General features: G+C 45.5%; 1 protein-coding gene across 5 annotated transcripts in view; it reads left to right on the forward strand.

Annotated features, from left to right (window-relative positions):
• The window catches only part of LOC133948636 (plexin-B2-like), a 92,063-nt gene that overhangs the window by 55,996 nt on the left and 9,410 nt on the right, over positions 1-26,657 (forward strand). For all 5 annotated transcript variants that reach the window (XM_062382526.1, XM_062382521.1, XM_062382522.1 and 2 more), the window contains 17 exons: positions 14,674-15,194; positions 15,296-15,622; positions 15,912-16,044; positions 17,482-17,624; positions 17,700-17,879; positions 18,281-18,415; positions 19,260-19,360; positions 19,591-19,717; positions 21,249-21,411; positions 22,115-22,226; positions 22,319-22,430; positions 22,693-22,794; positions 22,894-22,986; positions 23,552-23,639; positions 23,785-23,948; positions 24,630-24,778; positions 24,974-25,109. In XM_062382526.1, the coding sequence (XP_062238510.1) occupies positions 14,676-15,194; positions 15,296-15,622; positions 15,912-16,044; positions 17,482-17,624; positions 17,700-17,879; positions 18,281-18,415; positions 19,260-19,360; positions 19,591-19,717; positions 21,249-21,411; positions 22,115-22,226; positions 22,319-22,430; positions 22,693-22,794; positions 22,894-22,986; positions 23,552-23,639; positions 23,785-23,948; positions 24,630-24,778; positions 24,974-25,109 (2,784 nt within the window). In that variant the 5' untranslated portion in view covers positions 14,674-14,675. The remainder of the gene's footprint in view (positions 1-14,673; positions 15,195-15,295; positions 15,623-15,911; positions 16,045-17,481; positions 17,625-17,699; positions 17,880-18,280; positions 18,416-19,259; positions 19,361-19,590; positions 19,718-21,248; positions 21,412-22,114; positions 22,227-22,318; positions 22,431-22,692; positions 22,795-22,893; positions 22,987-23,551; positions 23,640-23,784; positions 23,949-24,629; positions 24,779-24,973; positions 25,110-26,657) is intronic.

Genomic DNA, 26,657 nt, shown 5'->3' on the forward strand with positions numbered 1-26,657 from the left:
GTGTGTGTGTGTGTGTGTGTGTGTGTGTGTGTGTGTGTGTGTGTGTGTGTGTGTCTCCTCTTCCACCTCTCGAGACGATAGATCAGATAGAGCCTCGAGAAAATGACCAACACACACACACAAGCACACACAGTTGAAGAGTTCACAACTCTCTCACACACTGACTCACAGTCGTTACACACTGGGTCATCCACAGTCGTAGCTGGAGGTGTTTTGGTTTCTTGTCCAGAATCGTTTCCTGAACTGAACTTCAGCCTCTAAACGTGATCGGATGATTCTTCTGTTGTCGTCTCGTTTATCTTCAGACTCGTAGAAAAAGCATCATGTTGGTGTTTTTTGTGTTTTTCTGCTGAGTATTATCATAAAGTGCTGAGTCACAGTTTGTACAAAGTGTGACTCATTACCTGTCCCCTGCAGCCCTCGGCTCTAATTACATCTGTGTGTGAAATTCAACAGAGCACCAAGGCGACGTTTAGTTTAATACTGAACTCCTGAGATACGTGAAGATGATGAAGACGAGGGAGTCGAGCTGTCATGATTCACTTCTGCTGCAGATCCTGGATTGTTTTATGAATATTTGACTTTTTCTTTTACCTTTTTCAAGTATTTTCTCACGAACCGCTGCTCTCTCTTGAATAACAGAATATTTACAGCACCAGAGAGCTTCTTAACTTCAGGTCGTTTCTTTTGGGAAACGTTATAAAAAATCCAGGAAAAGCTGCAAAAACCTCATTAGCAACAAAGAAGCTGGTGAAGTTCCTGGTGGAGTCGACTTCACCGGCTCGGTCGGGTCCGAGCTGCGATGAATGAGTTTCATTAGCTCGTTTCTCAGAACCTGTTGAAAGTAAATAATTAAGGAGGTTTTGTTTGGAGGAAGCAGTTCAGCCTCAAACCAGGAAAAGAGTATCTGACCTCTGAGGTGAGCGGCTCCAACGCTGCCGAGCTAACGTGCTGATTAGAAAGAGCGAATGCAAAAAGTGGAGCCGGTGGAATATTCACCACTAAGCAGGGAACACAAAGCCCAGCTGAGGATGATGGGATATCAGGGTTCATCCTCTGACGACAAGGATCATGTTAAACCTCACGAGAATCCACCCAATGTGAGATTTTCTGGAGATCCGGAGCTTCTCATGCATCTACTGTCAGTTTCAGTCTCCACATCTCCACAATCCAGCTGGAATCAGGACGTGTGGACGTGTTGTTTCTGATTTCAAGAATCTGGGATATCAGCTCAAAGAACCTCGGCTGCTTCACGCACCTCCTGAAGGAAGCCGATCATTCAGGGAGCGTGAAGCTGAGACTGAGCTGGAGCCGGGCGGAGAAGAGGGATCAGGACAGAAATGAGAAGGCAGCTCACTCCACAGTCAGTTCCTCTACCAGATATGATATAATGGCTCATATTGAAGATAATAGTGGGATAAGCGAGGGGCGGTAATGATGTGATATATGAAATCCTCGGCAGGAAACTCATACCCAGCTGTTATCTCCTGCCAAGTTGTGGAGGAGAAATGAAGGAGGAACTTTATATTAAAAGACCCTGCGGCGCTTTGTGTCAATATCTCACTTCATATTGCAACAGAAACCTGCTCAGTAATACAACTGCCGATTATTAAAGAGACGCCAAAGCATCTACAAGCAAAATTAAGATAAATGTGTGATGGGATTTATATATAATATCTTATATCTTATATATAATCATTTGTAAGAGATGCTCTTGTATACGTTGCTGAACGTTTAGTGGATGTTTTGAGAACCAGGAGGTGTTTTGCAGGCGCTGCCTCTCCTCTCTCACTTCAGTCACATCTCTGAGTCTTCTCCATCTTTGCTTGTGAAGTTTCCTCCTCTGGACAGTGGCTGTATTTTTGTTTTTCACAGTTCTCGCTCTCTAACCTCTAAAAATCCGCTCTGACAGAAATACCACACGGCTTCATATTTTATTCATACTTCACGAGGAGTGTTTTCCCACCGGCTTCTCTCTGAAGCTTCCAGAGCAGCGGCCACTGAGCTCCTCTCTCCTCCTCCCTCTCTCCTCCTCTCTCCCCCTCTATCCTCCCAGTCACTCATCACCTTCCTCTCGCTGCTCCCTCTCTCCTCCTCTATCCTCCCAGTCACTCATCACCTTCCTCTCGCTGCTCCCTCTCCTCCTTTCTCCTCCTCTCTCCTCCTGTCTCCTCCCGGAGCAGAGGTCTTAAAAGGAAAAGGTTCCCTCAACCTCTCCTCTCTGCTCCTCTCTCCTCCTCTCTCCTCCTCTCTCCTCCCAGTCACTCATCACCTTCCTCTCGCTGCTCCCTCTCCTCCTTTCTCCTCCTCTTTCCTCCTGTCTCCTCCAGGAGCAGAGGTCTTAAAAGGAAAAGGTTCCCTCACCCTCTCCTCCTCTGTTCTCCTTCTCCTCTTTGGTCTTTACTCGCCGACAAATGAAAAGACTCCTCTGACCTCCTTCTCTTCCCTTTTTTCTCTTTAAGAGTTTTTCTCTGTTAATCTGAATCAACATCTGTTTTTTGAGTTCTTTTTGTGATTTAGGAGCAATATAAGAAATCAAATCAAAAGTAAAATATTCAAAGAGTAGAAAATTGGTGGTAATGAGATAATATATAATGCAGTCATATAAACATCAATATAGAATTTATGATTTTGTATTTTATGCAAATACTTCACTCAACAAATTGCTCTTTCTGTAAAGTTTATGACCATTTCTCACTTTTATCTGACATTTTATCAACTAAATACTTAATCTAAGAGTTTATAAAGTAGTCAGCACATTAATCAGTTAAAGGATCAACAATCCAGAGCTGATCTTAAATGAAAATGAGCCCTGAACTGAACCCTGTGGAACTCCCAGAGAGAGACAGAACCTGGGTTCATCTCTCTGAGTCACGGCCGTCAGTACTTTTTAGTTTTTCATCCAAATGGACCAAACAATCGACCAATAAGAGTTTTATGGGCAGGATTAAAAATGGAGATGTCAATATCCTGCAGCCGTGATAAAGAGGCAGCGCAGCAGTGACCAGCAGGCGGAGAAAGATTGATGCTCGTGAGCAGATTGTTTATCGTTGATTGATGAACGTGAATCTGAGTTTTTATTCAGAACTTTCTCATCGTTTGTTATTTTATTGAATCAACTCTGCTGAATGTAGATCAGACTGTTGAGTTCATTCACATGTTTCCTGCCCAGGCCTCTGTACTAACTGCAGCTTGTTATGTCAACACACACAGACACACACACAGACACACACACACTGAGGGTATAATAGCCTTGGTCAAGCATAACAGGATAGAGGAAGGTTTTCATAACAGCCCGACATCCCATCTGTAAATACTGAGCTGTGTGTGTGTGTGTGTGTGTGTGTGTGTTTTATAACCTGAGATACACACACTCCTCACCTTGTTTCATCTGCCCTTTTATTCTCTCACACACACAGACACACACTCCCTCTCTCTCTGGTTCCCACAGTGCACTGGGGTAATCAGCGCTTCATATTGTTACAAGAGATTAATGCTGCTCAGCGAAAAAATCACATCTGCCCTGTCAGATAGCAGAGCCAGCAAAGGTTTGATCAAACACACACAGACACACACACAGACACACACACTCACACACTGGTTCTCATGGCTACAGATAGTTCCTACCTGCAGAGGCTGTAACGAGCGTCTGTGTAATTGGTGTCTTCTCTCGTAGCCTCAGCCTTCACAGCTCCTCTCTTGTGATTACTGGTTTGTCTAATACCTGCAGAGCTTCACTATAAACACAAGCTTTGTGTTGAACTGGAACAGACTCACCTGTTCGGCCTGGTGAGAGGTGAGCGGCTCGTCGGCTTCACACTGATCCAGGATCACACGTGTTTCCTCTTCGGCCTCGAAGCAGGAGACACAACCTGCAAACCTGCACAACGACAACATGTGTGTAGCAAACCACTAAACAACAATCACTCACTGACCCGGTTTCCTCAAAAGCATAAGTCGCACTTTCCCTCGACTGATTAACTAGTGTAGTGTGCGTGTGCGTGTGTGTGTCTGTGTGTGTTTCAGCTGTGTAATTGTTTCCTCCCAGCGCTCACTGTTAACAAACACATGCACAAACATCCTGAGGGCTGAGCGAGAGAGATGTAAACTAAAGGTCTCTCTATCACTCTGCAGCAGCAGGCTGTCTCTGACTGATACCACAGTGACTACTACTGCTGCTTCACACACACACACACACACACACACACACACACACACACACACACACACACACACACTGTCTCTCTGCTGTCTTAGCCACTAATATGGCAGACACTTTACGAGACAGAGGAAATCACTTTAGTGTCTGGTAGAAAAGTGTTTAGCTGGTATTAGCCTCCAAATTCACCCTGCATATGAATAATGTGGATTTCCTACTAACACCCTCATATAATGACCTGGGTCAAACTGTCAGACTGTGTGTGTCTGTGTATGTCTGTGCGTGTATGTGTGTGTCTGTGTGTGTCTGTGTGTGTGCATGCTTCAGCTGTCCAGGTGTGAGTGTGTGAGCCAGAGCGTATTTTTCAATACCTGCTAATCCTCTCGGTTTCCTTGGCTCTAAAGCTGGGTCACACTGTTTGTGTGTGTCTGTGAGTGTGTCTGTGTGTGTATGTGTGTGTTTGCCTCTCCACCTTCACTTCATGTTCCTACCAACTCCCCATTGACCCCAATAGCTGCAACCAACAACACACTCCTCATGTAGATATCAAGGCCTTGTTGCAGGAAGTCACTTTTACTGTCATCTGACATTTAACTGAGAACATAATTGGAAGATTAATCAATAATAATAATAATAATAATAGGATAAGATCAACTTTATTGATCCCACGCTATGGAAATTCACTCGTCACAGCAGCAGATAGTTACAATGAGGGAGATACGAGATTAAAATATAAATAATAAATGAGAAAGTGGAATTAGATTAAATATAAACACAGGATATTGCTCAGGGATCTGTGCTGTATATGTTAGATACAATAATAATAAAAACACTAATTATATTTCAGTTACAGGCCGGTAAATAATGATATCATTGAATTAAGTGTTGAAGTTAAAAATCTGCTTGGAGCTGCACATTCAGATGTTTCTTCTCATCGGAGCTGACGATAACATCAATGTTCTCACATCTCGGTGGTTTGAGTCCACGTTGATATGATAAACTTTAATAAACGGAGCTTTAAAGGGATTCGATCTGCCTCCGGTGGCAGAGAGACGACTTCGTGTGCACCGTGTCTCCGGGTAGAAAGTCGAGCGCCGTCTCTCCGGTGTACTTTCCATCAGGGCTTAGATCCCGCCGTGTCCCAGAATGCACTCCTCTCAACTTAAACGCAGCGACTTAGCGCCGGCGTGATCTGCCTCTTTCTCTGACTCCTCGTTCCTCCTGCTTTTATCTCTCGACGGCTCATAAATAGCTTCATGTTCTTTACCTCTTTGTTGTCTCACTTCCATGTGCACACACACACAGACACACACACTGGATGAGGTGTGTGTAACACTGCGGTTAATTGTGCAGCGTTTGTTTGAAACACTGGAGGGTTCATCTGGTACGTGTCAGCCCCGTTTCATCTGCTTCTCAGTCGAGCTCCAGACGTTGGACTCTCCAGTTAAATAAATCATTTGCTGACTTATTTGAATCAAAGTTTGAAGAGAGAGTCGGGGTGGGGGGGGGTTTCAGGCAGGAGGGAATATAAGAAAAGTACGTTAAGTGTGTTCCGTCTGGTTTGGTGACACGCCGGTGAGGCCGTATGTTGTGTGTGTGTGTGTGTGTGTGTGTTGATAAGGAGGGTTGTGAATGGATGGGTGAACATGCAGTAGCAGGAAGCAGAGGCTCGTTCTTTCAGGCCCGAGCCACCATGACGATCTGCGGCCGCCGCTCTGCCAGAGGCTGCAGCCGTCACCAGCGTTCACACCCGGCTGAGGATCAGAGAGCGAGCGGCTTCACCTCCAGCTGCTCTGCTGCTTGTTGCTCGGTCTGCTCCACATCCTCTCACTCCATCAACACAGCTGCTACCGGGAGAAGTTAAAGCCAAATTTGGTTCAAATGTTCTTTGTGATTCAGGAATTCATTGGTTCGATTGTAGAGGTCAAAGGTTATCGTGTCTATCTTCTAATTCGCCAGCTCTCTGTCGGTCTGCGTCTCACACGTCTTGAAAACTCTTCATCTTCTCTTCTTCACACTTGAAAGAACCGTGGATCTGCTGCGATTTGGACTCAATGTAAATAAACTGTGAAGAAACAGGCGACCGGCGCTCTGGGCCTCATCAACTGAATCAGTCACGACACAGACTCCAGATCAGGGTCTGCGTTGGGAGTCGAGCTGAACTTTGAATAAACTGGTGCTCAACTTTACTTCAGGTCCTGTGGGTTCTTTATTTACTACAACCAGCATCCCCACAGTAACCAGTCCATCCCAAACCAACCAGAGCAGACGCTGCAGCAGTGAGTGAGATGTGTCCTGATATAAAAGAGGTTTTCATCGTGGGAATGATTCACTTCGCTCGTGCAGCTCGACCCTCCTCTGTCGGGGGGTCGATTCCTCACTTCACAATCAGACTTGATCCGAAGCGACGCCTCAATCCCGCCCAAACTCCCAGAGTACAAACTGTTCAAAACCAACATGGAGTGTGATGTCTGCTCTCGTCTCTGTCGGTCCACGGAGGTGCCGGGTGTGGATTACGCCGTCAAATAGATAAGAACTGTCGCCCGGAAACAAATCAAGCTCCATCGGCACTTGGGAATCGAGCATAAAGGCGGCAGTGTGTCGGGAAAGCTGTTTTTTAAAAGGGCTCAGTTTTCTCAGCTTCACTCTGGAACCAGTCGAACAGCAAAGCTTCATTTCAAAGTAAATACATCAAAATAATTCATTGATAACAGAGAGAGGTGGAGCAGATGAAGTTTTATCATCCAACAGGCGAAATCCTTTAAAACTCAGAGAAAGTTTGTTATGTCTGGATTTTAAAGTGTGTGTCTGTGTGCGTGTGTGGACTTGGCTTCCAGCAGCTCTCGGCCTGGGAGGGAGAGTTATCTGTGTTTTAATCAGCACCGAACATCGAGCAGAGGAGGGGACGCGCTCCCTCGTTCTTTTTCTCTCCGTCTGTAATAAGGCCTCTCGCTCTAAATCCTTTAATCTGAGGAGGAATGAAGGCGATCTCTCTGTCTCTCTCTCTCCCTCTCTCTGTCTCTCTCTCTCTCTCTGTCTCTCTCTCTCCCTCTCTCTGTCTCTCTCTCTCTCTCTGTCTCTCTCTGTCTCTGTCTCTCTCTCTCTCTCTGTCTCTCTCTCTCTCTCTGTCTCTCTCTCTCTCTCTCTCTCTCTCTCTCTCTCTCTGTCTCTCTCTGTTTCTCTGTCTTCTGGCTGCGAAGAACAATCTCTCCCTTCTGTCTCCTGTCCCCCCCCCAAACAGACAAACCTCTGCAGTAACAGAGCCGGCCTTGTTAATTGAGAGCTGTGTTTATATGTGTGTGAGTAAAGGTTCTCAGGAGTTTCAATAGTGGACAAGGGAACTTTTTCGAGGGGTTTGGAAAGGAGTCAGGAGTCAGGAGTCAGGAGTCAGGACTCAGGACTCAGGACTCAGGACTCAGAGTCTGAGCTGCTGGGCCGAGCTCCGTGTTTACAGCGAGCGCTAATTATTTCCTGATAGGACTTTGGAGAGGCGAGCAGTTTTTAATAAAGTGCTTTTACATCCAGCCCTCGCTCCCTCGTTCCCTCGGTGGAGCAGATAGAGTGGGGTTTAATTTCCATTGTGTGGAGAGGGGCTGTAAATCTGCTGGATGGCGTCCAGACGTCATGACTCTGCAGCGGTGAGGAGGGCTGTGCAGCTCGGTGACACGCCGCTCTGCAGCCTCGTAGCTCTGTGGAGCCAGACGTGTTTTCATTCCCATTGCAACCCCTGTGATCTGCGATGTGATGTCATACAGATGTGGGTCAGTGATGCAGCTCCTCTGGTCACGGGGGTCCAGCCTAAAGTTGTAAAATCACGAATGAATGTAGCCGAAATATCCGGAAACAAAGGTGGAGCTTTTCTGGTAAAAACGTGCGATGCTCTCGTCTATGAATCAAATCACTCTTTGTGTCATTTCTGCTTCAGATGGTGAAAAAGTTTTACACTTTCTTCAACCTGCTCTTCAGACGGCAGCTAATTAATCAGATTACAAGGTTTCTTATAATCCAATTCTCCAAATAGCTCCTGGTCTTCCTGCTTCTAAGGATTTTAATTCCCCGTTTAGGTCGTAAGGCTTTGGAATAAATAATTTCATCACACGGTGATTATCAGTGTGTTGTTGTGTGTCTGTGTGTGTGGTCACTTTGGGACACAAGCACAGCAGATGCCCCCTGCGGCTTTTTACTAAAGAAGAATCATCTGTAAACAAGCAGCTCGATTTAAAACCTTACAGCAGGTGAAGAAGTAGAGGAGTGACAACTAGTGAATTCTGACTTGACATGAAAACGCTCTAACTGCTTTGGAAGTGTTGTGTTTGACTTTTAAAGTTGCTGCTTTGAGATAATGAATGCAGGAGAACGTGCACACAAGGACACACACGCTCTCATCAGTGAGCGTGTGTGTCAGATTAATGGAAGGTGGCGCGGCACCGACGTGTTGTTAATCGCTCACTCCAACGCAGAGGACACAGACACTAAATTACGTTTGCATAATACAGAATTAATCTGAGTTTACCTCCAGGAAACAGGCTCATGTATTTTTTTGCCTCCTCTCTTGGTCTCTCATCGTTTCTTTACCTTCGTCTTTAGCTTCACAGGAAAGTTTCCCGATGCTTCGATGTGAAGTCGTGTTTATTTTAGGAGATTGATTTTCCAACCTGGCAGGCGGGCGGAGGATTTCTCTTCATCTCGTTGTGCTGAAAGAAATAAATTTGCACTGACTGGAAAACTTTGCTCGACGCTGGTAATCCATTACAGGGAGCCGCTCCTCACCTCCACATTAGTTTTGCAAAACTTGGGTTTATCATGGAAACGTTTTCAAAACATTTACACACAAGATAAGTTCATCTGAAGCCAAAAAGTCCTCCTTCACAAATGAAAAGCAAAGTTAGATGATAATATATTATACAGGTTAATCGGTTTTAAAGGTTAATTTGATATTTCCTGCTTTTCCTGGAAACTTTCCACAAATATTCCTTAAAAATGATCTCATATTTATCTGTAATTTAATACAAAGTTTAAGGGAAAATGAGTGAAAGGAAACTACATCATTTTGTTATTTAAAATCTTAGTATTTTCTCAGCTGCTTAGTGGACATCTTCTTCCTGAAACGAGGCTTAAAACTGATTTAGTAATAAACCCGTCTTGTTGTTTGTTTGTTGTTTGTTTGTTGGTTTGTTTAAGAATCTAGTTTCCTGTGTTCAGTGTGTTCACTCACAGTCTGGGCTTCTGTCACTCGTCACAGTTCCTCTTTGTCTCGCTCGCCGTGTCACTGCCCTGCTGAGACGTTACCAAGTGGTACTGGTGTGTGTCTGTGTGTGTCTGTGTGTAAATGTCTCTGTAATAGCTGCTGACCTCTCAGACCTATCATAAGACTAATCCTCTTCTCAAAGGTCGACTCATTACAGGCTCCTGTATTGTCGTTGTGTAATCGTGTCCACGTCGAGTGTCGTACAGAACAGGGTCACTGGTGTTGTGTGATCTTTATTAAACGACTTCCTGTTGTTCTTCTCTTCACTTCACTCCGTCTCCGTCTGTACGTCTGCGTCTTTCCTACAAAATAACTCAAACAACGCACGGATGAATATTCCCCCGGCTGTTCTATCCATAGGATTCACGTTGGGAGCTGATGGGTCAAAGGTCAATCTAAATTAGCATTTTGACTGGGTATGAAAAATCCCGAGTTGGATGGATAAAAGAGGAGAACGAGATTGTGATGGATATGAGGATTGTTTATGTGAGAGGAGTGAGGTCGTGTTGTGTTGTTGGTTTGTGCGGCAGAAGGAGTGATCCTGCTGGGACTGGAGCAGACAGCGTGTGTGCTGCTGATCGATGAGCTGCAGCGTCTTCGTGTCCCCTGTCCTCCGCGCTGGTTGAGTTCTATTCTCACTTTGTCTCAGCCACGCGTCTCCTCCAGGTCTCTTCATTACCACCAATAAGAACTGGATTTCCCCGCGGGCTCTGCCTATCACAGCGCTCGTATCCCCTGCAGGCCCCGGCCAATCAGCTCCAGCGTTTCCTCCAGGCCGGTGTCATGAATGGATAATGGCGCCCGGTGGTGGACGTGAATGTGAATCAGATCATATCACAGCGTTGAATAAGAAAAAAAAAGGTCTTTCTGCTGTTTGGAGGAGACGAAGCTGACGTGAATCCAATCAGAGTGAAGATCTGAATATGAGAATCAGTCCTGAGTCAAGATACTGAAACAATCTGAGACGTGTTGATCCAGGGAGCGAACGGGATGATGAGGACGTGCAGATTGACTTCCTGTTTGTATCTTTACCTCAACTTCAGACAAAGTGCTCAAAACATCTCCAATAGGCGTGTCTTTAAAGACGTTTTCAGACGTGAAGTCCGGAAAATGTCCGGATGAATGGGTCTGGACATGTTTTGGAGCTTGTGTTTCTCGTGTGAAGAAGCAGGACGTTGTCCGGGTCAGAGGACGATCTGCTCTGGAAAAGCTCTGGAATCTCCTCGTCCCTCCAAGTTGACGTCTTCATCTTCTACGTGCACGGCTCCTCTTCCTCATCCGGAGATGTTTGTTTTGCTCTGCAGGTCTGAGAGCACCTCTATATGCAGAGAGAAGGGGGGAGGGGGGGAGGAATGTGAATTACAAAAGAGAAACTGTGGAGAGGTTCGATGGGGAGAGAGAGTCAGTCGGGCTTTATTCCCCTGGCTTCAGCTCCTGCAGACATTCCTGGATTTAGTTTCCTTCAAAACTTTTTAGCAGAGAGGGTCAGAGCTCGAGACTTTTACACAGTGTGCACTCAGGATTTTAATGAGTCTCAGATCTGTGAGTGTGTGTGTGTGTGTGTGTGTGTGTACTCTCACTTTCCATTACAACATTAGCATTTATCCCTCCATTGTTGGTAACCAGTCCTCTACCCTGCGTGTTGCCTGTGCACAGTAACACACTCTCTCAACACACACACACAGACTCACACACACACACACACACACACACACACAGACTCACAACACAGACTCACACAGACTCAGAGACGGTTGTAGGAAAATATTTGAGCAGACCTTGTCGTGAATAAATTCTGTCAGACAGAACCGGGATCTGCCAGAGCTTAGATCTGTCTCCAGGTAAAACAGGAGAGTTATAGATGGAGAGAGTGAGAATAGAGGAGTGGGAAAAAACAAGAGGGATACATGTGCATTACTGAAGATGGATGGATGGATACTTGAATAGTTGATCCAACAACAGTCACTTCAAAAACTTAAGTTGTAAAAGTCAAACTGTTGCTCACACACACACACACACACACACACACACACACACACACACATGTCTTTGACTCACAGTTTATTCTTCTGCTGACACCAGTCATATTAAAAAGAAAGAGAATAAAGCAGAGAGGAGAAAGAGAGATAGAATAAAGCAGAGAGGAGAGGAAGGAGAGCTGCTGACGGAGCGCTGACATTGATCCTGTGAATTAAATCCAGAGATGATCTTCTTTGATGTGGCTCCGTACAGAACAGACACCGCCGCCATCTTTACCCCTTTTTATTGCATCTGAGAGATGTGGAATTTAATGAGAGAGGAGGACACACACACACATACACACAAACACAAACACACACAGGGTTAACACACAGGTGAAGCAGCCACGTTACAGGACTGATACGAGCTGTGTAGCTTCATCTTCATCAAACAGTGAAAAACACTAACAAGCAGGTGTTTCAACAGGAAACTGGTTCATGAGATTTAACCCCCCGGGTTTATTACGTTTAAAATATTCTCAAATGTTTTCATCTCGTAATAAACAACGGCTGACGTCCGACCACAAGTTCGAACTTTAGAGTTCATTGATCCACCAACAGTCTCCTGGTGAATCCACATTTATCCACAATAATGAGAACATTTAGGAAAACTAACTTTTTCCTCTGCACTTGAACCTGTCGTCCAAACAGAGATTTAGGTCTTTTAAAGCGTTTTAAACTTTAAAAATACAGATTTGCTCTTTTAAAAACTCAAAGTAGGTGGATCAGTTTTCAAAGGTTTCAAACATGAAACACTAAAGCGAGAGCTGCAGTTCTGAAGAAGGAAAACACAAATATATTTGCAGAGATTTGACTTTTCAGACTATTAAAACTTAATGCACGGCTTTAAAACTCATCTTCAATCATGCAAAAGCTTTTTTTATTAGATGTCACACTTCAAAACAGAGTTTCAACCGTACAAACCTTTTTTCTTTAGTGTGGAAACTCTTATGAATCATAAGAGAAAAGGGTTTGCAGGTAGTTTCCAGTTATTAAAGGAAGTGAAAACAGTTCATAAACAGATGTTAATATCCATCAGATGTTCGTGTCTCTCCGCCTCTGGGACTTTCTCCAGTTTTCTCCTGTGCTGCTGGTGGAGCTGGTTTCTGTGTGCTGGGTAATTCAGGCGAGCAGGTGGCTGCAGAGATAAGTCTTCTCACACTAATAAATCCCTTTGCAATGAAGTGAACTGAAGTGAATTCAATTTGGCGGAGAGTAAAATCACACAGGAAGCAGCCCGGTAATTGACCACCAATCAGAACCATCTGATGGCTCCAGTAAAAGCCGTGATTGGCCGCTGAGACGCCCGATGGAGGAAGCGTAAATAAGGGAACACGATGTGACTCCGAGCTCTTTGAGTGATCGAGCAGGAGCAGAGAGGATGAGGAGGAGGAACACTTTCCTCACGCACACGGCTGAGAGCGAGGAGCGAGGGAGAAACGAACGTAGAATTCAACGTAGAGTTTGAACGTGAATCTCTGGAGGACGAGCCGCGAGCTGCGAGGTCGGTAAACACATCAGAGCCAGAACACAGGAGCTGTGATCAAACACACATTGAGACTAATGGGAGGTGACACTCAGTGTGTCTCACAACTAATTACTACACACACACACACACACACACACACACACACTGCTTTTGTCTTTGGTAAATTAATCTTGCTAAGTAACTTTGAGGCAGTGTCCTCCTCTTTCTCTCTTTCTCCTACTCTTTCTTCCTCCTCCTTCTCCTCTATCTTCCACCTCTCTCTACTACTCTTTCTCTTCCTCTCTCTCTTCTCCTCCTCTCTGTTTCTCCTCCTCTTTCTCTTTCGTTGTCCTCTGTACCTCCTCCTCCTCCTGTTTCTCTGTCTTACTCTTTCCTCTCTATTCTTCTTCCTCCTCCTCCTCTCTCTCTTTCTCCTACTCGTTCTATGTCTTCCTCCTCTCTCTCTTTCTTCTACTCTTTCTGTGTCTTCCTCCTCCTCCTCCTCTCTCTTCTTCCTCTCTCCTCTCTCCCTCCTCCTCTCTCTTCCACCTCTTCCTACTCTTTCTCTTCCTCTCTCTCTTCTCCTCCTCTCTGTTTCTCCTCCTCTTTCTCTTTCGTTGTCCTCTGTACCTCCTCCTCCTCCTGTTTCTCTCTCTTCTTACTCTTTCCTCTCTATTCTTCTTCCTCCTCCTCCTCTCTCTCCTACTCGTTCTATGTCTTCCTCCTCTCTCTCTTTCTTCTACTCTTTCTGTGTCTTCCTCCTCCTCCTCTCTCTTCTTCCTCTCTCCTCTCTCCCTCCTCCTCTCTCTTCCACCTCTTCCTCCTCTATCTCTTCTTCCTCCTCTTCTAACTATCTCCTCCTCCTCTCTCTCTTCCTGTTATTTTTCCTCCGCTCTCTTCCTCCTCCTTCTCCTCTATCTTCCACCTCTCTCTCTACTACTCTTTCTCTTCCGCTCTCTTCCTCCTCCTCTCTCTTCTTCCTCTCTCCTCTCTCCCTCCTCCTCTCTCTTCCACCTCTTCCTCCTCTTTCTCTTCTTCCTCCTCTTCTAACTATCTCCTCCTCCTCCTCCTCTCTCTCTTCCTGTTTTTTTTCCTCCGCTCTCTTCCTCCTCCTCTCTCTCTCCCTCCTCCTCCTCCTCTTCCCCCTCCAGTAGAGTAAGTGCATGCCTCGATGAGGAGCTCCTCGTTATTGCTCCTCTCGTCTGTTTCCTCCCTTGTTTTCTGCTGCGTCGCTGCTGAGCCGGACGAAGCCTCCGAGCCTCGTTCACTTTCTGCTTCGTTCAGGACGTGAACTCATTCTCCAGGTTCAGGTTCAGAGAGTTCTCAGACAAACAGTTCTCAGGACAGTTTGTCAGAAGCTGAGTTCAAGCTTTTAAATTTTGATTCCGTCCATTATACTTTAATATATCTGTTTATATATTTCCTATTTTGTAAGATTCAGATTAAAGGAAGTAACAATGTTCTTCTGCTTCATCACTGTTCCACCAGCGAGATGATTATTCTTTCCACTGATGGACTGATTGATCGTTGTAGAACTAATTGTTCCAGAACTTTTTGATGATGAGTCGATTTAACGTTTCATTGATCAACAGAAAATTCATCAACTAGAAAAACATTCAAATTAATAAACACAAAAGAAACTTAACTAAAGTGAGCAAAGTTAAATGGAAACGATTATTAATATTCATATCTCAGAGCAGCTCTCACAGCTGTTGTTGTGTTTGTTTCTGTTTATCTAAGGTCTCTCTCTCTCTCTCTCTCTCCTCTGTTTCTCCTCCAGACATGATGGAGCGCTGGTGGGCGTGGCACTTTGCTCTGGTCATCCTGGCGACCATTGACCTCAGCGCCTCCGATGGGAAGATCACAGAGTTCCTCTCCGACACTCTGATCAACAACATGGTGGCCAACCCCGCCACGGGCCGGCTGTACGTCGGCGCCGTGAACCGCCTCTACCAGCTGAGCCCCGACCTGGAGGTGGAGCGCCGTACCGAGACCGGCCCCAAGCGGGACAACAAGCAGTGCACGCCGCCCGTCAGCGAATCCTGCAACGAGGCCGTGGACACCGACAACCACAACAAGCTGCTGCTGGTGCACGGCGCCGAGAACCAGCTGGTGGTGTGCGGCAGCGTCTTCAGGGGCATCTGCTCGCTGAGGAACCTGAGCAACGTGGAGCAGCTGGTCTACTTCAGCGACACCAAGGGAGAGAAGTCGTACGTGGCGAGCGCCGAGGAGGGCGTGTCCGTGGTGGGAGTGATGTCATCATACTTGTACAAGAAAACAGAAAACTTAACCGTGTTCCTGGTGAGGAGGAAACACACACACACACACACACACACACACACACACACACACACACACACACAGGTGAAGTCTTAGTGGTTGAGTTCCTCATCTCTCCTCAGGTCGGTAAAGGCTACGGCAGCCACGACAGCACCAAGCTCATCTCCACCCGCATCCTGAAGGACTCCGGTGACTGGGGGACCTTCGACAGCATCATCGAGGCCTCGGCGGTCCAGGCCAACCCCTTCGTGCTGCGCTACCTCCACGACTTCCGCTTCGCCTTCAAAGACGACGGCTTTGTGTACTTCCTGTTCTCGCGGACGCTCGGCGTGCAGGACACCAAGAACTTCACGTTCATCTCCAGGTTGTGTGAGACCGACCAGAGTTACTACTCGTACACGGAGCTGCAGCTGAACTGCAGCCGGGACAACAAGTACAACAAAGTTCAGGTAACGTCAGACGCTGGGTAGTCGGCACTTTTATTAAAAAGGCTGCAGTGAGTCAGAAAAACACATTTGGACATTTTCCGTTTGGATGATTTAGTTTTAAATTGCAACCTTTGTGAGAACACTGACCCCAGGAAAAGCTGAGGAATTGGATTTAACGTGCTCTTGAACAATCAATGGCTTCAATCTACCAGGTTTCTCTCTCACTGTGCCTCAGTTACATCACATCTTTACTGAGAGCTTCTAATATTCAGCGTTTCCCCCCCCCCCCCCCCCCCCCCTTGTGTCCCAGGCTGCCTACGTAGCGTCGCCAGGAGACGTGTTGGCTCTGAACCTGACGGCCCGGTACGGAACCGTGTGGGCCTCGGACAAGGTTCTGTTTGTCACCTTCACGTCTGACGAGGACCCGTCCACCTCAGCCATGTGTAGGTGTTCATGAGAATGCAGAATTCACACAGGCTTGTCACAACAGAAAAAGAAAAGGGATCATTTTTATAGAATATTATCTTTTTTTTCCCACCAGAACTTTTGGTTCAGCACAAATGTGAGTAGAAGGTTTTGAGCTTAATTCCTGACGATGGAAACAAGCTGAGAAAACACTGAGTGGCTCCTCTGGAGCTTTGATCATTTCAAATGATCCTAATCAACAGACGCAGCCACGATTCAAAGTGAATCCTTGATCCTAAACTCAAAGCTCGGATTCAGCAAAATGGAAATTAAACATCTGCATCAGTAAAGCGATGGAGAAAACCCCCCATCAGGCTGTGAAGATCATGTGACGACTGAGCCGCCAATCAAAACACATATTTTAAAAAGATGATCTCATTTGATGCAGTTAAAGGTTTTGTGAAGTTGTAGTTCTCTCTCTCACTCTCTCTCTCACTCGCTTGTCTTTTAATATTAATGATAATATTTAATATTAACCCCTTACTGCCTGAATTAATTTCCAATTATAGAAAAAAATATTATTTTTTGATTTTGTGGAGATTGTTAATTTCAATATAACATTTACAGTAAAATTAAGATATGAGGCAAATTAGCGACATTAGGCATAGTGGGGCATAACCTTAATTTAACACATTTTCCAGTCTCTGGTATGTAGATTATTAGATTGATGCAGCTTTTGATTGAAATTGAATAACAACATATGTTTCTGTACAATCATTGCTGTTCCATCATCACAGTATTTAAAATACAGCTTAATACCTCAAAAATAACTTTGCTGCATGGTCCCAAGGGGCTAGTATGTATTTTCCACTGCGACCACTAGATGGCGGCAGAGTGCTTCCAATACCTTCCTCGGTATGTGTAGTATTTGCACCATCAGGCACAATCGTCATCTCAGCGGCATTAAGACCGGAATGGGGCTTGAGGTGAATTTGCAGCATCCGTCTACGAGGGGTTAAGTCTGTGCAGCTTATTCAATAGTTAGTTGAATATTCTGAGTGAGATGTTGAAGGTGCAACAATCGATTTGTTCGGTTTTGTGATATTTATCATTGATCAGCAGATTGATGATGAGGGAAACGATCGTTAGCTCTAATTGGCTCCGTGGGGCTCGGCAGGACTTTGGGTTGTTTCACCCTCAGCTGCAGTTTGCTCGACTTTAACAACTGAAAAAAAAAAAAACTATAAAACTTTAAATGTTGAATTATTTAACTTTATGCAAATCCATAATTGTCCCAATTTGTCGCCACAAATGAGCAAATGTCTGCGCCACGTTGTTCTAATCAAAAAGAGAAAGGGACCGAGGATAATGAGGATTTTTGCAGACTTTTATTTTTGTGTGTTTAACAGAAATCGTGTTTTTATCCGTTTCCTGTGTGAAACAAGCAAAGTGAGCAGATGTTGCTCTGTGTGCAGGTGTGTATCCTCTGCGCTCCATCAACACGCAGCTGGTGAAGATCATCAGCGCCTGTTACAACAACAACGGCCTCATCGACGACAAACCCGCCGTCTTCTCTCCCTACTCCTCGTCGGAGAATCTGTGCAACAGCAAAAATGACGTGAGGAGAGAATTCACATTGATATTCACGTTCCTACAGTGGAGAGGTTTTTTCATTTCTCCTCTGCTCCCTCAGAACGACCTGGGAGCCAAGTACAACTGTGGAGAGGAGTTCCTGCCGTCGCCGCTGGCCAGCAAGGCCGACTTCGCCCTGACCTCCAACACCTCGCTGGTGAGGAAGGGTCACATGACCGCCGTGGCCGTGGCTGTGGAGATGGAGCACACGGTGGCGTTCCTGGGCACCGCCACCGGAGAGGTAACCACCCGCCAGCTGACTCCTACTGGAAATATGAATACATATATATCCTGATATGGACAGGGAGGTTTCTAATAAGAGATAAATTCCACTTGGACAGTTTATTAATCACATTTGAAAATGTCTCTGAACTTTTATCTTCGTTCGTTTAGACTAAAACACTTTTCCATGAACTTATTAAGTTGTTGACGAACAAACGAAGACAGAACAAGATGATAAAACTTAGAAGTCTATTTACAGAGGAAGCTGTTTCTTCTTTCCTCTGAGTCGCCGGGTTTCGTCCTGAAAAAGCAGAATTCTAGAGGAGAGAAGCCGGCGGTCTGAATTTACACAATGTGTGTGTGTATCTGTGTGTGTCTGTGTGTGTCTGTGTGTGTCTGTGTGTGTCTGTGTGTGTGCAGGTGCTGAAGGTGCATCTGTCCGATCAACCCGAGGTGTACGGGCGAGCGCCGGGCGACGTCACCGGAGACAAGGTCAACAAGAACCTGCTGTTCGATTCCGGCCTCCAGCACCTGTACATCACCACGGAGAAAAAGGTCAATTCTTGGATTGATTATTCTTTTCTCTTTTTTATTTCTGGAGAAGAAGGTCAGACGCTCGGTCGTGTGCTTACTTCTCCTTTCTCCCACCGTGCATCCGGTCGGGGATTTAACGAGTCTGTAATTTATTGGGTCTGTCTCATTTGATCATTTATTCGTTGGTGCGATGAACGCCAGCTCATCCGTCTACATTACCCCACAGGAGTCGCTCCTTGATTTATCCTCTCCCTCTCTCTGCCCCCCGACCCCCCCCCCCCCCCCCTCTCGTCGTCTGTCTCTCTTTGCGTTGTCCTTTCATCCCTCGCTCGCCATCGCTCCTCAGCCGCCGCGACGCCTGGAATTGACGTTATTGATCGAGAAATGAATTAATTACGATGCACTTCAAGAGGGCAATTCACTTTCATCAAGTCAAGTTTGGAGTCGGGTCCATCTGCTCATTTAGATTTATTAGACCAGACTCTTCCTGTCGGGGGGGAGGATTATGTCCACGGCTGTTTGGAGGGTTCGGGGATTGGCCACTTCATCACAATATCACATGTATTGATATCAGATAGGCATATGTTTACAAATCACCTTTGCAGAGATGCATGTTGTGTGTTTGTGTGTGTCCTGCATGTTGTTCAAGGTAACAGCTCCTCCATAATAAAAGCCTGACGTGTGTGTGTGTGTGTGTGTGTGTGTGTGTGTGTGTGTGTGTGTGTGTGTGTGTGTGTGTGTGTGTGTGTGTGTGTGTGTGTGTGTGTGTGTGTGTGTGTGTGTGTGTGTGTGTGTGTGTGTGTGTGTGTGTGTGTGTGTGTGTGTGTGTGTGTGTGTGTGTGTGTGTGTGTGTGTGTGCATGCAGATCACCAAGGTGCCGGTCCAGGCCTGTCACCTGAAGACAGACTGTCAGTCCTGCGTCTCCATGAAGGATCCGTACTGTGGCTGGTGTGTCCTGGAGGGAAGGTGAGTCGCTCTGGGTTTCACTGGGAGCGTCACACATGAGATGAAAGTGAACTGGGAAGAATAAATCCTGAAGTGTGGGACTGAAACTCAACTTCAATGGATCAGACTTGACCTGATTTTCTATTTAGTGAACAAACAGCAAAAAGTTAAAAGGTTGAAATGGAACTTTGATGTCAGTTCTGTCCCCATCCCAGTTAGTCTGACTGTATTCCCTCCTCCTCGTCTGGCAGGTGCACCAGGAAGCAGGAGTGCAGCAGGTCCACGGAGAAGAACACCTGGCTGTGGTCGCCCAATCAGAAGTGCGTTCAGATCGAGGCCTTCGACCCCCCCAACCTCAGCTGCAGGAAGACGCAGCAGGTACGAGCTGCTCCTCTGTGATCAGAGCGGCAGCGTCTGTGGTCAGCAGCTTCTCAGCCTCTGCTCTGTGGCCCTCCGGGGTTCCCCCAGGGGGCGTCAGAGAGAAGCTTCACTATGATTTACAGTTTCATCATGTGCAGTGTGTTATGCAGAGTAGAAACAGTTTGTGCTGACAGGTCCTTTAAGACGTTCACAGGCTGATTCAGCTCATTGTTGTGTCACAGTGAGAAACTGATGATGACGCAGAGTTTCACTGAATCTCAGGAGAAACTTCACGACAGCCTCTTTCAGTTGTCTTCAGCAATAACACTGTTGTTCACACCCCCACCGGCCTTTAGCACCAGAAGCTCTGGAATCTCCTCATCTGCGTGGTTTAAGACTCCTCTCCTGAGTTTCTGCTCTATCCTCACATGGACTCACTCTGAAGTACCAGAAGGTATCCAGAGCGACTGAGTCAGCCGTGTGGACACTGTGGACATCGGCTGCTCTCTGGGGTTTTCACCTCAGTGACTGAGCTTGAATCTCCTCTCAGCTCTGCTCGTGTCAGTTCGTCATGTGTCACAGTTTGTTTCACAGCTCAGGTTTTGAATGTGGACTCTGTTTCCTCTGAGATGATTCGGTGTCGGAGAAGGCGAACGCAGCCTCCTCAGAACAAAAGGCTCCGGGGTTAACCACACACGTGAATCTGCTGCATCCTAATCAGGGGGTTTGGGGCCACTGGGCACAGTTTGTGGTTTTAATCTGATTAGACAGTCGGAAAACTTCTGTCTCACGCAGCTTCACCTTCTTCAGAAAGAGACAAAGTGAGTCAGTGGGTTCGTCTCCGGCCTCAGAGATAAAAAAAAAAGTTCAGAAAGTTACAAATTAAAACTCCAGCAGTGAAATTAAAGCGAAGGAGGTTGGAGAGGACTAATGAGAAGCTGCTGTTTGAACTGCACAGATGAATAGTAATTATTACTGAGCCACACACACATGCACACACACACACACACACACACACACAGGCCTGCATTTGAGCACAATTTATCAAGGTCAACCAGCTGTGCTCGGATTCTTACTTACTCTACACACAGACACAGACACACACACTGTTCTCCTCCAGATACTTTATCACGTACACCTCAGTTTCTACACTTGTGCTGCTTACTGTTTCCTCGTGAATAAAGCTGCAAAGATGAATTCACTGAATATTTGCGTCTATATGACGAAGTACCTTGTCAAGTATTTAAGTAATTGACCAAAACTAAAATGTAGAATATTCCAGACCCTGTTTCCCCGGTGGAATTTCCTGTAAATGTAAAATATTTCTGCATTAATCTGTGTCGTGTCCTTTGAAGTCAGTGAAGAGGCTCGAGTGCTGAACTTCAGGATTAATAACTGATAATTATCTAAAATAATAATATTCTAGATTTAAAGATGTGAGTAGGAAAATAAATGTTAAATTGTAATATGGAAAGATAATATTCTCTGCATCTCTTTCTTTCTAACTCTTTAACTCCCCCCCTCCTTGCCCCCCCCCCCCCCCCTCCAGGTGCTCATCAGCATCCCCTCCCTCCCCCGGCTGAGTCAGAACGACAGCCTGAGATGTTGTTTCGGCTCGTTCTTCACCTCTGCCGTGATGAGCTTCAGTCCGGTGCAGGTCACGTGTTCGCTGCCCAACCCCGGCGAGATCCCCCCCACTCCGGAGCAGCAGGGTAGGTGCTCACATCAGGAAGTTCACAGGATTCACTCATTTCTATAATTTGTGTGACAGATATGATTTTAAATGCTTTTATTTTGTTAAGCCTGAATGGTTAAAGGCCATAAAACTGATCCACTCAATGTGAAATCTGCTTTAGCTGCACTCTGATTTTCACATTCTCCTGTTTAATGTTTTATTAATGTTAGTTTTCCTGTTTTTTATTTAGCTCTTTTAAACTCCTGTTTATTTTCGTCCATTTTATACGACCTTGTTTTTTCTCATCGTGCATTTTATGTCATATTCAAATCATCCTGAGCCGTGTTGTTAGAGGTTTTATACAATTATATTTTACCATTATCATTAAGGCTCTTTTCTACTTTTACTCAAAAAGGCATCAAGAATTCAGATAATTTAGAATAAATACAACTTTCACTGTTAGTTTATATATTTATATATTTATAACGTGTTTCTTGGTGAAATGTAGGAAATGCGTGTAAATGGACAAAGCTAGGCTAGCTGTTTCCCCCTGTTCCCATTCGTTATGCTAAGCTAAGCAAAGTGGCGTGAGAGGAAACAACCTGTCAGACTAAACTCAGGGAACAACTCGTGTTAAACAATATTGTTATCACTAATAAACACATTTATAATATTTCTTTTTACTGTCTCTCCCTCTGTCCTGCGTGTGTGTCTGTCTGTGTGTGTGTGTGTGTGTTTAGACTACGTGTCCGTCCCAGTTAAAGTTCTGGTTAACAACAAAATCCAGGTGACGTCTGGAAAGTATAACTTCTACAACTGTGCTGCGACAATCAGGAAGAACCAAAACACACCGTAAGATAGAAAACACACAAACACAAAGATCTACAGATCACACACTGGTATCACACACTTGTGTCACACACTGGTGCATTGTGTTGTTTCAGGTGCATAGCGTGTGTAACCAGTGTATGGGGGTGTCAGTGGAACGCTCAGGATCACAGCTGCACTGACAGCGACGCAGCAGCTGATGGCGATCACATCATCAAACCACAACAGGTCAGTGTGTGTCTGTGTGTTTGAGATTTGCTGCTTTAATTTAGACTCATAGATAATTTAGAATATTTACAATCAATCAATGTTCTTTAGGTTGAAGTTTAAAGTTTTTTGAGGATGTTTCAAAGACTTAATTATAAAATAAATAAAGACATCACACATCCGTGAGCACCCAAAACTAATGCAAAACCTAATTACATAGAAAAGATGATTGTGTCTCAGCCTTGTGTTTGTGTGTTTGTGTGTCTGTGTGTCTGTGGCACAGTCGGCCAGTTGTCCTCAGTTCGAGTCCCCGGAGCCGCTGCTGATTCCCGTCGGGTTCGGGATCCCGATCGACTTCCAGGGAAGAAACCTGAAAATCTACCAGGTGAGGGGGGGGTCAAGGTCACAGCAGCCAATCACAAACTGCTCAGTCTGTTTCAGTGCGTCTGACCTTTTGACCTTCTGACCTTCTGTCCGTCTCCAGGGTCGCAAGTTGGTCATCGGCACTGAGCTGATGAAGCACAGGGACGAGGAGGTCACTCCCCAGGGGTCAAAGTTCAACTTCAGAGGTTATGAGGTCAGTATGAAGGAAAAACTATGAATCAACATAAATAATATATTGTTTCTCTGTCACCATGTCACACGTCTCTGTGCTCTGATTGGTTGTAGCTCTGCCACCGTTGGATAATCAACTTTATTTCTCAGAATATAAGTTACCGTCTTTTAAAGTGAGGTCAGCTGAGCAGAGTGTTTCTCTCTGAGGTCACATTCAGAATTAGATTAGATCCATGAAGTTTACTTTATAACTGATCATTAGAAGTCGTCTATAAAAAGAATAGATGTTTATGTTTAGAAGCTGAAGTGTGAGTCAGCGACTGTCTCATTGATGACAATTAGTGAATCGTTAGTGATTCAATTGTGACTCAAGGTTTAAAGCTTCTAATTATTTTAATTTCATTCTGTGTCGTCTTATATTTGTTTAATTCATTTCAAGTAATTCATTTATTTGTGTGTGTTTGTGTGTGAGGTAGATTCAAGGTAATTTATTGTTGAGCTCTAAATAGGTAGAAATGTATTTGTGGGTTAATGCAAATCTGTTTGTGTGTTTGTGTGCGTTTGTTTGTCTATGTGTGTGTGTGTAGTTTTCCTACGACAAGCAGCAGGAGGTGAACATCTCCTTCCACATCAAAGAAAGAGACACTGAGAGGAAGATTGACAGCTTGTTGACAGGTAAGTGTGTCACTACACACACAAACAAACAAACACACACACACATAGTAACAAATCAAGATGAAGAGCAGTCGTAAAACTACTGAATTATGCTTATTGACCTCTCCTCCTCCTCCTCCTCCTCCTCCTCCTCCTCCTCCTCCAGTGGTGCTGTATAACTGCTCAGTGGGCAGAGCAGACTGCAGTTTGTGTAAACACGCCGAGCCCAGGTTCCAGTGTGTGTGGTGCTCCTCCTCTCACTCCTGTGTTTACCGGGAGCTGTGCCCGTCACCGCAGTCGGCGCAGTGTCCCGACCCCGAGATCACTGATGTGAGTCAAACACACTGTGCTACACTATCACCATGAAAACAGGGGGGGTGTTTGTGATGCTGTTGAAATACGTCTGTGACCTTTAGCCGCAGTACAGACGGTGAACTGCAGCTGGAAGTGAAGATTTGAAGTGTTTTCCTGAGGTGGAAGGATTTGAAATGTGTAGAACGTGTTGTGAACATATTCACTGTGACTCACCTGCGGCTGCTTCATGAAACCTCGTCTGTGTTTATTTGAAACATAAATCAGTGATAAAGGAAGAATAGAATCCCTGCATCTGATTGGAGGACGTGAAATCAGACTCCTTCACTTGTCCATCACACGTCCAATCTTTCCTCTTTCATTTCATTCATCTTCCTTTAGAGCAGATTACATTTCTGGAATCCAAACAGAGGATGTCTCAGTCGGCCGCCTCTTGTTTTCCAGTTTGTTTTCACTCACTTTGTCTCATGTTTCTGTGAATATTGTTTTTCTGACGTCGCATCACAGGAACAAGAAGATTCTCAGTTTCAACTTTAAATAAACTGTTAAATAAACTCAGACACATCTGATTTCATAATAATGATATATCTAATGTAGATCGAGACCTTGGGATGAAAGACGCATCATGGAAACTGGAAAATGAACAAGCCAGGAAAGAGAACTCAGAAAGTTTGATCCCCTGACTCTTCTCCTCCTCAGATCATCCCTCGCTTCGGGCCTCTCAACGGACGCATCTCCGTCACCATCAAGGGCTCCAACATGGGGATAAAGAAGGAGGACATCAGGAAGATCACGGTGGCCGGAGTGGACTGTGTCCACCAGGAGGAGCGCTACTCCGTCTCCACCAGGTAACAGCGATAACGTGCAGATGAAGATCTCCTCACTGTGATCTGAATCTCTTTGGATTTTTTGACATTTGAAGAAACCTGCGATGTTCATTTCTCCCCATTTATTGTGATTCATCAATTATTCAAGAAGTAAAACATCAGTCGCAGCTGAACCTGGAAGCCATTGTTATGTTTGAATGTCCCCCCCCCCCGCAGCGTGGTGTGTGAGATCGGCCCGGCGAAGCGAGCCCCCCCGTCCGACCTCCCGTTTGTCCCGACCACCGAGGGAGCGGTGCAGATCGAGGTGGAGGGGGGGAGGACCGGGACGTCCAAGGTCATCTTCACCTACCGGGTGCGTCTGAACACATGTGTAACAGTAACACACACACAACACAAACATCTGCTTTCCCCTCCCCCGCCTCCATTTCATCAGAAGTTACATTTGAATTATTGTTTTTTCAATATAAAGAATCTGGGCTCCGGAGCTGGAATCTGTTAAAATAGATTAAACGTGTTGTGGTGAAACCTGCCGACTCCGAGTACACAACTCAGAGGAGACTCACAACGCTGACACTTCAAACCCACCAGAACAAATCCCCGCAGCAGTAAAAGGTTTGGAACAAAGTGAAGTCACGCAGCCGGTTTCTCTGGCGCCGGCTGCAGGAAAAAATCTGCTCCCCGAAGAACCAGCGAGGCATAAAAATATCCCCCCCCCATTCAAATTCACAGCTGCACGAAGCTGTGCTCGACCTGCAGCCGCGTCCTCCTGCTCACGACAAACAGAAACAAACACGTCAACAAATAACTGAGCCGCTGTTGTTTCCGTCCTGGAACACGACTGAGGTGTTTACAGACGAGAGTCGAACACGCTGCTCGCTGCAGAGCTGACAAACGGATCCACTCGTTCACATCTTGGATTTCAGCTTCTCCGCTTGTTTGTTTCAAGAAATGTGGATTTAAAGATTCATTTTCTGGCATTTTCAGCCCAAACTATGAATCAGTGACTTGAGAAAATCCTGAAATAGGAATTCTTGTATTTTTCAACCTCGGCTCTTTGTTTATTAACGTGTAAAAGATTAAAAAGTTCTCTAATCTGTCCAGTAGATTCGTGTACAATGAAATGTAATGGGGAAACTGCGACAGTCCATGAAACGTGCTCTAAAAAGTGACTTCTCTAAGCAGTAAGAGGATTAACTTGTTATTTTGGGTCTTTGCCAAGAGTCTGAAGACATCACCCACACGTCTGAGGTCTTTCAGCTCCAGGGAGGAAGAGGACATGTGTCGTCCATCTTTATTTACACAAACACAAAGTAACACAACGAGCGAACATGACGAAACAAAGAGCTGAAAGAGACTAAAACGCTCGGTGTCCCTGAGCCTGTGATGAAGTTATTGATCAGTTCAGCAGCTGATTAATAACTTTCTGTTTTTCTTCCCCTCCTGCAAAGAGATGGATGCTTTCATATTTCTGCTCGTTGTTTTTATCTGATCCTGAATCTCCGGGTTTCATTCTTGTTTTTTGTTTTTCTTTCCACCGGAGCCGAGAGATATGGAAGCGTCTGTTCTTCCTCTGACTCTCAGACCGGATCTATCTCCTCCTGCTCAGCTGCTCTGTTTGTGTGTAGCGTGCAGTCGAGGCCGAGCTGTGAGGAGCTCGTCTCCCTCCAGGGATTTAGATTCCTTCTGTTTGTGGCTCAAAAAAACAAATCTGAAAACCGCAACAACCCAAACACCTGTGTTCATCCCAGCAGCTGCAGAAACACGTTGGATTCACAGTTACACCTTCTCTGATGTTCTCGTTCTGTATTCCTTCACCTCTACTCCAAACCCCCCCCCCCCCCTGCTCGACTGCTCGCTCCTCACAGATTTGACTTCTTACATTTCATCAGAGTTAATCTCC

This window comes from Platichthys flesus, chromosome 23, assembly GCF_949316205.1.
Source record: "Platichthys flesus chromosome 23, fPlaFle2.1, whole genome shotgun sequence".
In the NCBI taxonomy this organism is placed as follows: Eukaryota; Metazoa; Chordata; class Actinopteri; order Pleuronectiformes; family Pleuronectidae; genus Platichthys; species Platichthys flesus.